This window comes from Trachypithecus francoisi, unplaced genomic scaffold, assembly GCF_009764315.1.
Source record: "Trachypithecus francoisi isolate TF-2019V2 unplaced genomic scaffold, Tfra_2.0 Lachesis_group1, whole genome shotgun sequence".
In the NCBI taxonomy this organism is placed as follows: domain Eukaryota; kingdom Metazoa; phylum Chordata; class Mammalia; order Primates; family Cercopithecidae; genus Trachypithecus; species Trachypithecus francoisi.
In genome coordinates this window covers 166,816,119-166,832,507 of record NW_022681454.1, presented here as the reverse complement: position 1 = coordinate 166,832,507, position 16,389 = coordinate 166,816,119, and the positions used below count along the sequence as shown (strand labels likewise).

General features: G+C 38.4%; 1 protein-coding gene across 4 annotated transcripts in view; it reads right to left on the bottom strand.

The window, feature by feature from the left end:
* GALNT7 (polypeptide N-acetylgalactosaminyltransferase 7) overlaps positions 1–16,389 on the bottom strand; it is a 150,988-nt gene that overhangs the window by 85,780 nt on the left and 48,819 nt on the right. The window contains exon 1 of one of the 4 annotated variants that reach the window (XM_033215700.1): positions 7,336–7,376. The exons of the other annotated variants lie outside the window; for them this stretch is intronic. Coding sequence (XP_033071591.1) covers positions 7,336–7,362 — 27 coding nt within the window. The 5' untranslated portion in view covers positions 7,363–7,376. Of the gene's footprint in view, positions 1–7,335; positions 7,377–16,389 lie in introns of those variants that run through there. 4 annotated transcript variants of the gene reach the window in all.

Here is a 16,389-nt window from a genome sequence, read left to right as displayed (position 1 = left end):
TATTACCATGTCATGACTAGAAATCCATTTTAGGAGGGTGTGACAATGTACCGTAATTATGTGAGACAGAAAAATACAGTCAGAGTAGATCAAGGTTATTTATGTAATAAACTTTTTGACATTTTACTTTTTAACTATCAACAGGCCTGTTCTCAAGAAGGAATGCTTATTCATAGTGATACTCTGGTTTATCATGAGTGTTATTTGTCATTCAGGTTACTATTTATATGCATCATTAAAAGATAAAAGAACTGTCCTTTTAGTTATCCAAATATTTATTACAGGTCTACTATATGCCAGACACTCTATATAAAAGTGCCATGTTATAGAAAAAGGCCCTGCCTCTAAGGGAGTCACAGCCTGGAGGAAGGGAATGCCTGAGCAGGCCTCAGTGACCTGATCTGTGTTTTGAAAATAGTAGAGGCTCCCCAGGACATAGGCGGTAGGGATGTAAGGTGGGGCATGAGGAAAAGGCACAAAAATCATAAAAACATGGAGTGCTCAGAGAATGCCAAAGCATTTGCTATAACAGAAGGGCAGAAGATAAAACTCGAGATACTGGCAGTTCCTCAGAGGGCCTCTTAAGAAATGCCGAGGGGTTCAGACTTTATCCTCTTACATGAGGGAGCCATGAGATCAAAGCTGAATTTTGGAATGAGTACTCGGATAGAGCAAGTGAGTGGGAAGAGAAGCCAAGATGCTGTCAGAGGCCGGGCGCGGTGGCTCAAGCCTGTAATCCCAGCACTTTGGGAGGCCGAGATGGGCGGATCACGAGGTCAGGAGATCGAGACCATCCTGGCGAACACAGTGAAACCCCGTCTCTACTAAAAAAAAATACAAAAAATTAGCCGGGCGAGATGGCGGGCGCCTGTAGTCCCAGCTACTCGGGAGGCTGAGGCGAGAGAATGGCGTAAACCCGGGAGGCGGAGCTTGCAGTGAGCTGAGATCTGGCCACTGCACTCCAGCCTGGGCGACAGAGCGAGACTCCGTCTCAACAAAAAAAAAAAAAAAAAAAAGATGCTGTCAGAGACATAAGAATAAACTTAAAAATAAAATACTACAAAAGGCAAAGTGGGAGAGAACTTCAAGACAGGAGTGGTCAACAGGGCTAAAAACTACAGTCATGATGTCAAAGTAACAAGAATGACAAAGTCCAAAGGTACAGGCCAGGGAAGTATGGTAATGGCAGTGCTGCAGTGGGGCCCGCTCACCAGCTCTCTCATAGACAACAGTGGAGGCCCCAGGAGCATGGAACTATAAAGGCCTCCGGACTCCTCGCAGCTCTCTCCCACTCAGCTAGAGGATGGATCTGTCATACTGCTTTCCACCTTCTAGAGCACACAAAGCATTTTTGTGATCCCCTTGTTGCTATGTCCTAGACATTCCTTTCAAATGCCTAACTGATGGTTTAACAAATATGTACTGAGTACCTACGATGTACCAGGTTACAGAGATACAAAGGTAAGCAAATACATCCCTGCTTTTGTGGCTCTTTCTGTCCAGTGGGGCAGACAGATAAACAAATAATCATATAAACATGGTGCTGTAAGAAACTTCAAGGAGAACTGATCCACTTTAGGAAGTTAGAAAAGGCTTTCTTGCGACCAGGCGCGGTGGCTCACGCCTGTAATCCCAGCACTTTGAGAGACTGAGGCGGGCGGATCATGAGGTCAGGAGATGGAGACCAACCTGGCTAACACAGTGGAACTCTGTCTCTACTAAAAATACAAAAATCAGCTGGGCGTGATGGTGGGCGCCTGTAGTCCCAGCTACTTGGGAGGCTGAGGCAGGAGAATGGTGTGAACCCAGGAGGTGGAGCTTGCAGTCAGCAGAGATCACATCACTGCACTCCAGCCTGGGCGACAGAGCAAGACTCCATCTCAAAAAAAAAAGAAAAGAAAAGGCTTTCTTAAGAATGAGTACATCACTGAGCAAAGATCTGAAAGAAGAGAAGTTAGTTAGGTAAAGAGAGGAGAGAAGAGTGTCCCAGGTAGAGAACATGTTGTGCAAAGTGCCTGTAGCAGGAAGCCCATGCTAAGCAAGAAGGACTAGATATGGCTGGAGTACAGAGTGAGGCGTGCCTGGGGCAAGGTGAGGCTGAAGATTAGGTAGTAGCTAGATCAAGCCAGGCCTGGTGTCCATGGTAATGCATCTAGACTTCATCTGAGAGCAGTAAAAAGCAAGTTAATAGCTTTAATGCACCTTGGAAGGGACAGAAGCATTTTGAAAACAATCGCCTGGCTGAGTAATAAGACCTGGAAACAGGCCAGAGTGACCAAGGATAGATTCGGGAATAGACAGTAGTAGTCTGGATGAGAACCTTGGTGGTGGAAGAAAAAAAGTGGAAAGTGGACAGATTCAAGGGTAAATTAGTGTCTTAGTCCATTTGTATTGCTATAAAGAAATACCAGAAGCTGTGTAATTTATAAAGAAAAGAGGTTTATTTGGCTCACAGTTCTGCAGGCTGTATAAGAAGCATGGTACCAACATCTCCTTCTGATGGGGCCTCAGGCTGCCTCCACGCATGGCAGTAGGGAAAGGGAGTGGGTGTGTGCAGAGATCACATGGCGAGGGAGGGAGCAAGAGACAGAGAGAAGAAGGTGCCAGGTTTTGTTTTGTTTTGTTTTTTATAATCAGTGCTTTTGGTAACTAACAGAATGAGAACTCACTTATTACAGTGAAGATGGCACTAAAACAATACATGAGGGATCTGCCTCCATGACCCAATCACTTCCCATTAGGCCTCACTTCCAAAATTGGGAATCAAATTTCAACATGAGCTTTGCGGGGACAGACATCCAAATTATAGCAATTAGGAAGTAAAATGAGCAAATGTGATGATGGATTGGATATATGTGATGAAGGAGAGGGAGGTATGAAGAATGACTTTAAGATTTGCAACTTACTCAACTGGATACTGTTCACTGAGAGAGGAAACACTGAAATAGACCAGAATTGAAGATGAGTTCTTTTAGATATGCTGAATTTGAAGTGCTTCTGAAACATTCAAGAGGAGATGGAAACACAGAATTTATAGCTCAGTGAAGAGGTCTGGACTGGAGAATATAATCTGGCAGAAATCTTTGTGCACATAATAATTGACTCAAGAGCTAATAAAATGATGAAGAGATTATAAAGTGAGAAAAGGAAATGACCTTGGATCCTGGCCTTGAGGAATCCAACCCTTACGTGATTGATGGAAGAGGGTGAGACCACAGAAGAGACAGATGACTAGTCCAATATGTTGAAAGAAAAACAAAAACCAAAACAGTGTGTTCAAGACAGAGGGTATGGTGAAGTATGTCAAGAAGCCAAGTAAGATGAGGATTGCATTTGGTAACGTGAAGTTGAAGTTGACTGATAACTTTACTGACAGCTGTTTTGGTAGGGTAATGGTGTCAAGAGCCCAACTGGAGTGAGTGGAAGTGTGGAGCTGGGAGATGTGGAAACGGTACAAATAAGAATAGACAACATTTTTGAAAAATGTGCCTGTTAAGGGACGAATAGAGATGAAGAAGCAGCTGGAAGAAATATTAAGTGGAATGAGAAAATTTAGTTTGTTTTTAATAGGAAAAGCTTTAAGATTTTTAAAAGCAAAGGCAATAGTGAGACATTAAAAAGCATGTGAGAGAAGGGATAATCAAGTGTAAAAAGTTATTGAGAATGTAGAAGGGATGGGAGCCAAACCAGTCATGGGGACTGGCCTGGTTGGGAGGAGGATATCCCCTCTGCTGTAATAGGAAGGATGGAATTGGCACAGATACTGGATTCCAAATCCTTAACCACTGCAGTCTGAATTAATCCAACAGTGTCTTCCATTTAACCTATTCTATATATTGCATTTAGACTTACCTCTGTTAAACACTGCAGATATATGAAAAAATACTCCACATCACTCATCAGGGAAATGCAAATCAAAACTGCAATGAGGTATCATCTCATCCGAGTCAGAATGGCTATTACCAAAAAGACAAAAAATAACAATGCTCGCAAAGATGCAGAGTAAGGGAACTCTTACACACTGTTGGTGGGAATGTAAGTTACAACAGCCATTATGGAAAACAGTATGGAGGTTTCTCAAAAACCTAAAAATAGAACTACCATACGACCCACCCATACCACTACTGGGTATTTATCCAAAGGAAAGGAAATTAGTATATCAAAGGATACCTGCTCTGTTATGTTGACTGAAGCACTATTCACAATAGCCAAGATACGGAACCAACCTAAGTGTCCATCAGTGGATGAAGGGATAAAGAAAATGTGGTATGTATACACAATGGAGTACTATTCAGCCATAGAAAGAAATCCTGTCATTTGCAGCAACATGGATAGAAGTGAAGGTCATTATGCTATGTGAAATAAGCCAGGCACAGAAAGACAAATACCACATGTTTTCACTCATGTGCGAGAGCTTTTTAAAAGTGGATCTCACTGAGGTAGAGTAGAACGATGGTTAACAGTGGCTGGGAAGGGGAAAGGGGTAAAGAGAGATTGGTTAATGGGTACAAACATATACTTAGATAGAAGGAATAAGTTCTAGTGTTCAATACTACAGTAGGGTGACCATAGGGAAAAACAATTTATTGTACATTTCAAAATAGCTAGAAGAAAAGATCTGAGACATTTCCAACACAAAGAAAAGGAATGTTACAAGCTCATATCTGTAATCCCAGCACTTTGGGAGGCTGAGGAGGAGGATCTCTTGAGGGCAGGAATTTGAGACTAGCCTTGGTAGCATAGTGAGACCCCCATCTTTACAAATTTTTTTTTTTTTTTTTAATCAGGAGGGCATGGTGGTGTGTGTCTGTAGTCCCAGTTACTTGGAAGGCTGAGGTGGGAGGATTGCTTGAGGCCAGGAGTTCGAGGCCACAGTGAACAATGATCGTGCCACTGCCCTCCAGCCCAGGCAATAGAGCAAGACCCTGTCTCTAAAAAAAAAAAAAAAAGTGCAAGGTAACAGATATCCTAATTACTCTGATTTGATCATTACACACTGTATGCATGTATCAAAATATCCCATGCACTCCATAAATATGTACAATTCATAGGTATCAATCAAACATTTATAAAAACCACTGCTTTCTAGTATATGTCGGGGATTTTTTTTTTTTAAAGAGACTGAAAGCCTCCCTAACCAGGCTCCACTATGTACTCACTCAAGCTGTCCCGGTACTCATTAGTCAGTCATGTCCCTTCAGGAGATGATTTAAAAAAATCATTTTCAGTCCTGCCTCTAGGGTTTGCTCACTTAGCAGCCTTAGCCTACAGCACTGCCCTGCTTTCCTCCTCTCTTCCTTCTAGGTTCAGTTCCAATTCCATTTATAAAGACTCAGCCCCCACCATCTGCTCTAGTTCCAGTGATATTTTTCCCTCTTATGAATTTCTACTCAATATTTTTATAATTCTCTAACTGTCCTATATGTTAGTTTTTCTTCCCCAACCAGACTAAAAAGCTCTAATTGAGGAGAGTCTTAGTCTTTTGCTCCTTTTGCACAGGAAGAGCTTCTATTATGTGTCTTCCTTTCTCCTAAATTCTGTGCCATTTCTATTTTCCTTATTTCTACTCCCATATACAAAATAATAACAGCTATTCAACAGGAAACATGTTTCCTGGCCTCCATATACTTAAAAGAGGGTCTGCTTTATGTTTTTTAGATGGATTTTGGGGGCAACATCATCAGTGCAATTTCTGATTTTAAAAAATAAAACTACTAGACACTCTTAAGTATGTTACATACTCCAATCCTCACAACTATCCAGTGAGACAGGACCTGTAATTTTACTCTCACATTTTATAGTTGAGGAAGTCAGAGATTAGAAAGGAGATTACATATCATTAAGTCACACAATTAGTAAGCCACTGATCTAGGTTTGAACCCTGGCCTGTGACTCCTGATCCTGTGCTGGTGGCCACAGTGCTAAACAACTTCAAGAAGACTGCTTGATAATGACTTCTACTTTGTAGAAACCCAGACATTTACAAAAACAATTAACTTGAGAGGCCTTTAAAACATGCGATAAATATATACTTTAATGTCTCTTTATTCTGCTTTTTAAAATCATGTTATAAGGCTATCTTTGGCAACCAGTTACACCAAAGTAGCAAATTCTGACTCTACACAATGAGATCTGCCTGTCAAAGGTGTTTTGTTCCTTCGACGTGTTAGGTCATGATTTCCCCTGACAGCTTGTGAAATAAAGGGGAAAACATTTTTAAAAATTTAATACAAAGAATTAAGTCAGTTGTCCCATAAGTAAGGACTAAAGTGCTTTTCATCCTATGTTAAGCACACTGTTCCGACTGAGGTACTACTGAGAATTTTTAGATGTTCAAACTATTGCTAATGAATACTCTTGCCTTTTTATGACCAAAAGTAGTGCTGTGGCTGTGGAAGAAAACTAAATTATTCACGATTGAGCCCATTCCTATAGCTTTGCTGATATTCTACTCTAACCAAAAATTTATCAAATGCCTGGTTCCATAAAGACAGCAGAAGATAATTATGCCATCACAGAAGAATTTACTGTATTTCCCAGGACATGCTAACTATATTATATGTAAGACCAGTGTTCCATTTTTTCCCTCCCATAATGTAAGAGGTGTCAATGAGAGAAAGGGGGAAAACCCCTCACAGAGTACTTATCCAGAAATACAACCAACAGTCCGTTTTCTAGGACACATGAGAATGTTCACTATGAAACCCAAGTGAGGATTAGGAGTGACATATCAAAACACTAAACACTACTTTCATAGAGAATAATATGGAATGTTTTCCTAATTTAATTTCTGATTTATGTAGTAAACAGATTATACTTATATTAAAACATTAAGAATATGATAGTTAACTTTAACTTCCCATTACTTTCTATTTCCATTTCTTCATCTTGCTACCTACCACCTTTTAGATGAAAGAAGCAATATTCTAATTTTATCATAACCATGTTCACAATACTAAATAATTAAAGTAATGGTTTTATTTCAAAAAACTTTTTGGCACTTTGAGAGAAGGAAACATAGCAGTAGTTGAGCAACAGGAAGCAACTCTATCAATTAACTCAAAGAAATGAATCACATATGCTTAAATTTAGCTGATATGACACATTCCAACCAACCTCAGTTGATCACACATAAGCTGCTGAAGTGGTACAACTGAAATTTGCTATCTCTTTGCAACAAAAGGTGAAGCTCTGGCAAATAATATGCAATAATTTATTGGAAGACTACAATGGCAAGTCTCACTGAATACCTCAGTTTTATTTTGCCATACTCTTCTGATGACCCTAAGTCATCCAGGTTTTTTGTTTTCTGTTAAAAAGTTTCCCTTCTTTTACCTGGTAAAATGAAGGTAAGCAGCACATTTATCCTGGTATCTACAAATAAATGAAAAAGGAAACATGTTGTTACTACAGCACACACTTAAGACAGCCTGCCAATGTGTCAGTCAAAGCATTGCCAAAGTTGTAACAGAACCTCCAAAGGCTTACCAAGAAAAATAGAAGGGATAAAAATGAAAGAAAAAAAAAAGTAGTACATCAATTTATCAGAGAAATTATTTTATTGAACACTGACTTCCATCATGATGACTACTACAAAGACGATGATAATAGGATGAGGAGAAGGTAGAAGAACCCAAAAGAACTCATACAATGAAACAAGCATGATTCTGCCAGCATTATACATATCTCTTAATTCCTGCAACAACTCTTTGAGCTAGATACCACTACTATCCCATTTTGCAGTTGAGAAATCAGAGGCACAGAGTTTAACCAACTTGATAAAAGCTGTGCTCCAAGGAGGCAGTAAAGGTAGGATTCAAATCCAAGGTCTCTGGCTACAGATTTCATGTTCTTAACTATTGTGCTCTCTCTAGGTAGAGGGAGGCATGCATGCTTTTCAAATCCTTAACTAGAGTTTCTAGGAAAATTCTAGCTAAATAAATTGATAGTTATCTTTGTAGATTGTTTAAATGCTAAAACATAAATATATTCCTTGGAATCACTGTTAATTTCAATACGATTATTTCAATAAAAATTTCCTTTATTTTCAAACCAATAAAATACTACTAACTAGAATTCACAATAAAATAGCTCAGGAAAGGCTACTGTAATAGAAGTAAATTTGGAGAAATCCAATTAGTATTTCAAAAAGTAGTAATAACTTACTATGATGCCCCCTAGCACAGGTGAATACTAAGATGTAATAAATTGTAATATACTGGAAATGATATATTCATCTCACATGACTTGATTGCTACAGAGAAAAAAGAAACACTTTATTTTCAGCTAGTCACTTTGGCGCCTAGGACCATTAAACTGAGCTACTACTGTGCTTGCTATTCTGATTTCACAGAAACACAGAATGGTCTTCAAAAATCTACTGTTTGTCTGCCACTGACAATATGAAGTCAATAAAATAAGGTTTTCAAATTGACACCAAAGAGGAGTTGCCACCCTTTCCAGTGCCTAAGGCATGTTAGTATTCCTGAAAGGCATTCTCAATTTTGGTCACATGCAGATCTCAATAAGATCATTATTTTCAACACATTTCTTGCACATCTACTTCAGGGTATGCTTGCTGGTAGGCTTCTAGGAAGTTAAAAGGCAGTGATGACCTCAAGAAGCGTAAAATCTGTTTTTCAAAAACACACCAGTGGCTCCTAACCTTTTTAGGATCACAAAGATCTTAGATCCTCCTGGGGCGGGGGGGAGTACAAACAATTTAATGTTGGTAGAGTCTTTTTGTAAAGCCATCTGGTTGTAAGTATTAAAATCTTTAAAAGCATTCATTCCTCCTGACTACAAAATTCCAGACCTGTGAATTATTCTAGGGACACAATTCTAATTACAGAAGAGGCATTATGCAGAAATGTTCACTGCAGCCTGTGTACCAGTCAATCTACTAGAAACAAACAGAATGCCCTTAATGAGAATAGTTAGAAAAATTATGCTAACTGAACTTAACACAACTGAATAGTACATAATTATAAACCATTCAAAAAATAATTTTTGTGGAAAATCCTTACATATAATATTAGTTTAAAAAATATACACATTGAATATATATACTGTTTATACCACATCTCCTCGAATATGCAAAAATAATGAGGCATAGAAATGACTAGAAGAAAAGAGAGTTAAAGCAGTTTTCTCTGGTGATGAGCTTTGGGTGTTAATTTTTCTCATCTCTTGGTTTTCCTTATTCCCTACATTGAGCACATGCTTGTACAAATTTTCAAAAAATTGTTACGCTTCCTGTTAAATTTGTTTTTAAAACAATTTATTGAGGAAAAAAAAAATCGACCTGTTAGAAAACATTTTATATAACTCGAATATTTTTTCCATAAGGAAGTTCTTTATCATAGTAAGCTATAAAATTTGTTGGCGGCCAAAGGGATCATTTTACATAATTTAAGGAACAAACAGAAAACACATGACTAACACAGCTGAAAAGAGGCTCACAGAAACAATATTTATGGCCACAAAATGACTAGGCTGAAAGTTCACACACGGCGTAGCTAGCAATATTTTTCACTTGAGAACACAACCAAACTTGAGGTAGCATTTAAAAAACAAAAACAAAAACCTTAGCTTAAGCGATTTTTTTTAAAAAGGTGTAAAAAACACAGAATGCAGGGAAATCAATTATTAATCACTCAATTATCCATCTTTTAAAAGCAATGAGAATCATGCTGCATGACGTCCCCCAACATGAGACATTCATGAGATAGAAGTTCAAGTACTACACAGCACTCTATGTGAAGAGGCACACATCCTTATAAAAAGGAAGGAGGCCGGGAGTGGTGGCTCAGGCCTGTAATCCCAACACTTTGGGAGGCCGAAGAGGGCAGATCATGAGGTCAGGAGATCGAGATCATCCTGGCTAACACTGTGAAACCTGTCTCTGCTAAAAATATAAAAAATTAGCCGGGTGTGGTGGCAGGTGCCTGTAGTCCCAGCTACTTGAGAGGCTGAGGCAGGAGAATGGTGTGAACCTGGGAGGCAGAACTTGCAGTGAGCCGAGATCGAGTCACTGCACTCCAGCCTGAGCAACAGAGTGAGGCTCTGTCTCAAAACAAAAACACAAACAAAAACAACAAAAAAAGAAGGAAACAAATGCTCTACCTTATACTTTGCCCTTTAGTGATCTCTCCTACTTACCTGCTCCCAGGTTCAATCTTCCTCAAGATACTTCTTTAAATGGAGTTACATTTTAAAATTTTTAAATTAAATTAAAAATTAAGGTGAAATTAATAATTTTTCTCTCCAAAGTGGTCGATATACATGGTAAATTGGAAAGAAGCAATTAAAAGGAATGGCTGGAATAATTTTTAGGTTATTTTTCCTTATTAGATTGGCTTTTAACCACATATTAAAGCATATTTGACATATGCATAACTTTAAGGCATTTCATTTCTAGTTTAGAAAATATTATTAACCAAAGAAAATTATGTGGCTGGGTACTGAGTTTCAATATACTCAGAAATGATTTATTTTTAAAAAACTACAGAACAAACATACTTGAAGTATTTTGAGGTCTTCCAATAAAAATGAAGGCCAGAAATACTCCCAAAGGAAGAAGAGAACAAATAGTACTTTAATAACATAGCCTCACCTAATTTAAATGGAAAAATCAGGCATTTCTTTTGCTGAGAACACATAATCCCATACACAAGGGACCAGGTACACCAGAAGGAGGTGGACATATTTCTCTACACCAGGGGGTAATAGGACATGCAGCCCTTCTGCCTCCAAGTTCACACAGAAGACGGACAGTTGGGATAGTCAGCCAGCAAGCTGAGAGTGAGTAATTTTCTCCATCAGAAAATCATAGGATGAAGGATGTATGCTGAGTGTCAAAGAGGATGCTTTAACAAAGAAGGGGTTGAAATTGAGGAGATCCTAAGCATGGATTAATATGAAGACTTTCTCCTGCATTGCCCTCTTTGAGAACCTTCTCAAGAATGGCTGTAAAGACAAGCAGAGTAAAATGTTGAGGACTGGAGATGCTAAACACCGGATGTTTAAAAAGACAGCAAGTTATCTGCATAAAAATATTTTGGTTTATCCAATGTAATATAAGGCAAGGAGTTAAAAGCTGATATGACTGGGTTAAAAAAGACTTTCAGTTTATGGTGAATGACATTAAGAGCTAATATCTCTGAATATATATTCTTCAATGGGAAAAATAAGAAAAGAATAGCCAATAGGGAAAAAGTCTTTATCAAGAAAATTTGTTTTGAAGAAATTATAGCAAATTTATTGGCGATACGGTGGACACTGTGATTAGTGATCACTTCTACCCCAGAAGCCCTTTCAGGATTAAAACACTTATTACTCTGGCTGCAGAGAGTGCCAGCAGAAGAGGGTGCCCATTCAAGATCAAGCCTCTTTCCAAGGACAGTCTGCATACAGCGATGGGTCAATGCAGAGGTAAAAAGGCCAGTCCTCCTGCTCCAAATTGGAAAGACTCTGAACAACTACCCCAGTTCCAGAGCTCTCTGTGGGGTTGGCTCAGGACTTGGTAGAGAACTACTTCATAGCTCAGCCTCACTGAGTGGCTGTACTTGCATCTCCTCCCTTCCAAAAGTATTGATCCCCAGGGATCAATTCTGTTACATTTGTCAGTATCTCTAACAAAATAAAGTATCCAAATCTCAATCTCAGAGTCCACTTCCTGGGTAACCCAACCTGTGACAAAGATAAAACCTGTGTTTTCCTTAGAAAGTAGCTCATTAAGCAGAGTACATATATTTAAGTCAGTTTCCTCATTTACAAAATTGTAATATTAATATGTGAGCACAATAAGGTTCCTGCAATAAATGAGGCACTGTATAAAATACTTTGAGTGCCTGGCAACGCTAAATATGTAATAAATGCTAGGCCATTATTAAATAAGTCCTGTTTTTTAAAACAAGATTACTGTTTAAAATCCTCTGAAGAACTGTAAGGAAGATATTGAGGATAATGATAGCCTATGAAAAGTTACTGTTCATGCCAGTAGCTTCTAAGCTCCCTATATCACCTTCCTGCAAATTCTTGATCTTTCTTTTTACTTCCCAGTCAACCCTTTTCCCATTTCCTTAAACATTTCTCCCTGTGCCGGTAATTTTATCATTACATTATAACAAAATTATAAAAATGTCTAAGAAGGAAAAAAGAGAGGAGGGAGGATTGAGAGATATGACCCAAAGTAAAACAGATTTCACATATTCCAGCAGTCCTGAGGCTGACTAGGGCAGGAGATCATGGATTTGTTATTTTAAAAATACAAATCTGCAATCTGACAAAACTCTCTCCCCAGGATTCTAATTCAGAAGATCTTGGGGAAGTGGGCACAGATATTTGTATTTTTAAAAACTCCCCAGGGACAAAAAGAATTGCAAAGAAATCTTAAACTTTGTTCAGAATTTTATTGTAATTTAAAACTATATGTATATATGAATCAAATAAACAAATATATTGCAAGTTGTAAATGTGACATACAAATATAATTTTTAAAATTAATGCTAAATTTAAATTACAAATATTAACATGAACTCATGATTAAGAGAAATACACTTATTTCCCTGCACTGTACACTGAAAAAGACTAGAGGCAATGATACAAGTACAATAGGCATGCCTAACACTTAGATCTTGTTTTTTTTTTTCTGTTTAAATATTCTTTTTTTTTTTTAATACTCTATGTTCTAGGGTACATATGCACAACGTGCAGGTTTGTTACATATATGTATACATGTGCCATGTTGGTACTATAGAGCTTGATTTCTAAATACCATCCTTCACTAAAAAGAACTGAGGTTCCTTGAAGAAATGGCTGATTGGCCGGGCGCGGTGGCTCAAGCCTGTAATCCCAGCACTTTGGGAGGCCGAGACGGGCGGATCACGAGGTCAGGAGATCGAGACCATCCTGGCTAACACGGTGAAACCCCGTCTCTACTAAAAAAATACAAAAAAACTAGCCGGGCGAGGTGGCGGGCGCCTGTAGTCCCAGCTACTTGGGAGGCTGAGGCAGGAGAATGGCGTAAACCCGGGAGGCGGAGCTTGCAGTGAGCTGAGATCTGGCCACTGCACTCCAGTCCGGGCCACAGAGCGAGACTCCGCCTCAAAAAAAAAAAAAAAAAAAAAAAGAAATGGCTGATTTGGGGTCTGGGGCAGGAAATGGAAGGTGAGCAAATTTAGTTGGGTCAGAAAGAAAAGTAGCTCTGAAAAAATAATGGGAAAAATTCGATATGGTGAGATCCACTTGAAATGTAAAGGGGAAGGATTACAAATTTACCCTAACTTTTTAGAAGAAACTGTAGTCGACCCACAGTTGATAAGGAAACGCTCACCTTTACAGAAGAAGGCCAGCTAATCAGTGAAGATGTAACTACAGAGTCTGATGGAACAACAGGTTCTGGTAGGGACAAAAGGATGGTTTCCTTTAGGTGAAATGTTAGCAACAGGATATTCACATAGTACCAGAGTACCACCCAGGCACGTTTGTTCTTTACAAAAAAAGAGATCTGCCAGTTACCACCATGAACAAATGATTAAATACAATTACCAGCGATGAAACAACCTGATGTCATTTGCCACCTGATGTAATGCAATATGAAGTACCCACATCAATGAAGAAGGATTTTTAACAATAATGTTTTACCTAAATTCAAATCAAGCCAAAACTTCTACAGATAGGTCTAAGTATATACACAGAGAGGGAGAGAAAGGCAGAGAAGAGAGCAAATTTGTTAAAATATTAACAACTATTGAACTTAGGAGGTACTTGTATGAATGTTCATTGTACTAGTCTTTTTTGTATATGGGAAGAAAATTTTAGTTATAAAAAGCTTAAGAAAAAATAACATTAAAAATGTTCTTTAGGAACTCAAACAAATTTACAAGAAAGAAACAAACAACCCCATCAAAAAGTGGGCAAAGGATATGAACAGACATTTCTCAAAAGAAGACATTCATACAGCCAACAGACACATGAAAAAATGCTCATCATCACTGGCCATCAGAGAGATGCAAATCAAAACCACAATGAGATACCATCGCACACCAGTTAGAATGGCAATCATTAAAAAGTCAGGAAACAACAGGTGCTGGAGAGGATGTGGAGAACTAGGAACACTTTTACACTGTTGGTGGGATTGTAAACTAGTTTAACCATTATGGAAAACAGTATGGCGATTCCTCAAGGATCTAGAACTAGATGTACCATATGATCCAGCCATCCCACTTCTGGGTATATACCCAAAGGATTATAAATCACGCTGCTATAAAGACACATGCACACGCATGTTTATTGCAGCACTATTCACAATAGCAAAGACTTGGAATCAACCCAAATGTCCATCTGTGACAGACTGGATTAAGAAAATGTGGCACATATACACCATGGAATATTATGCAGCCATAAAAAAGATGAGTTTGCGTCCTTTTTAGGGACATGGATGCAGCTGGAAACCATCATTCTTAGCAAACTATCACAAGAACAGAAAACCAAACACCGCATGTTCTCACTCATAGGTGGGAACTGAACAATGACATCACTTGGACTCGGGAAGGGGACCATCACACATCGGGACCTATCATGGGGAGGGGGGAGGGGGGAGGGGGGAGGGATTGCATTGGGAGTTATACCTGATATAAATGGCGAATTGATGGGTGCTGACGAGTTGATGGGCGCAGCACACCAACATGGCACAAGTATACATATGTAACAAACCTGCACGTTATGCACATGTACCCTAGAACTTAAAGTATAATAATAAAAAAAAATGTTCTTTAGGTGATTTTAGTGATCATTCAGCTTGACAAATTTTGGACTGCAGGGGGACGGTCTCATTTATGGAAAAGAGTTAAGTTTATTCCAAGACTGAAGGAATTCCTAAAGAAAATATGTAAACAAAAATTCAAAAATATGTATAATTAAATGCATTCATTTAATAACATTATTATTACTGAATAGTTATGCTACCATTACAGAGTTTTTATATAAGAGCTAGTATGATTTGCTTCTCTAAGATCAAAGTGAAATACAGATATAACTCAGGCTGAGAAATCTTGCTAATTAAAAAAACTCTTATCACTTAATTTATTCACCATATGTATTGAATAATTAATATAGGTTAGAAAAAGGCAGGATATGGTATGAAAAAGGGAGGGGAAGTTTACTGCATTTAAAAGGCAATGAATAGAGTCGTATGCAGAATAGACTGTGTGATTTGACTTTTTGATGACTACAGTGCGTATCAATGGTTATAATTCTTGCACTCACTTCTCAGGCAGCTTTCGAAAGGCTCATCTTTTGTTAAAAAGATTGCTGGTCTTTAGGAAGCTCCACCTAAGTATAAGTGTTTCCTAGAATTGATGTAGAGAAGTGTTGAGGCTAGGATGGATTTTTTTTTTTTTTAGGATGATTTTTACTGTGAAAAAAAATTATCCTATTATTGGCAAAAATGATCCATTGGCAGAAACTAGCAGTCTGATACCCTAACCTTAGTAGTCATTTTATTTAAAACATCACTGCAGATCAATGATACAAAGGATTAAGCTCAGCTGTAAAGTGGGAGTCACAAATCCCAGTTTACAGCTAATGTCTTCCATCAATTAGCTATATAATCACAGATAAATACCAGTTAACTCATTGATAAAATAATAGGAAGTGTCCAATATCAGTCACAGAACTGTCAAGAAGATCAAATGAGATCATGTGTGGGAGAGCATTTTATACAAAAGTTTGATCTAAATATAATAGATTAAGGAAGGGCAGGCATAAAGTTTCTAAATAAGTGTTTAGAATGGCTAACTCTTCATTGTTTCAAAAGCATAATTTATAAAGAACAGCTGACTTTGGAGCTCGAGACCAGCCTGGCCAACACAGCGAAACCCTGCCTCTACTGAAAATACAAAAATTAGCTGGGCATGGTGGTGGGCGCCTGTAATCCTAGCTACTCAGGAGATTGAGGCAGGAGAATCGCTAGAACCCAAGAGGTAGAGGTTGCAGTGAGCTGAGATCATGCCATTGCACTCCAGCCTGGGGGTCAGAGCGAGACACCAACTCAAAAAATAATAATAATACTAAAATAAAATTAAAAATCATATTTTAAAACAAACCAATACCAAGCATAAATATGGGGTATAGATTATTAAAGTAATGTTGAAATCATCACCGTGCAACAAATGCCCCCACTCACACAAAGGTTTACTGAGGGTCTGCAAGCATGCACTGATACCATGGCCTAGCATGACTCAGTGAACTGTTATGGTTCCTGGTTCTATCATGAGGCAGGGGCAGAAAGTCACACCAATGCTGAGAAACTACAGCATCCAATAGCTTAATTTTATGTCTTCTGAATCTAATTAGGACCTGTATTTTGTATGCTTTTAAAATGTT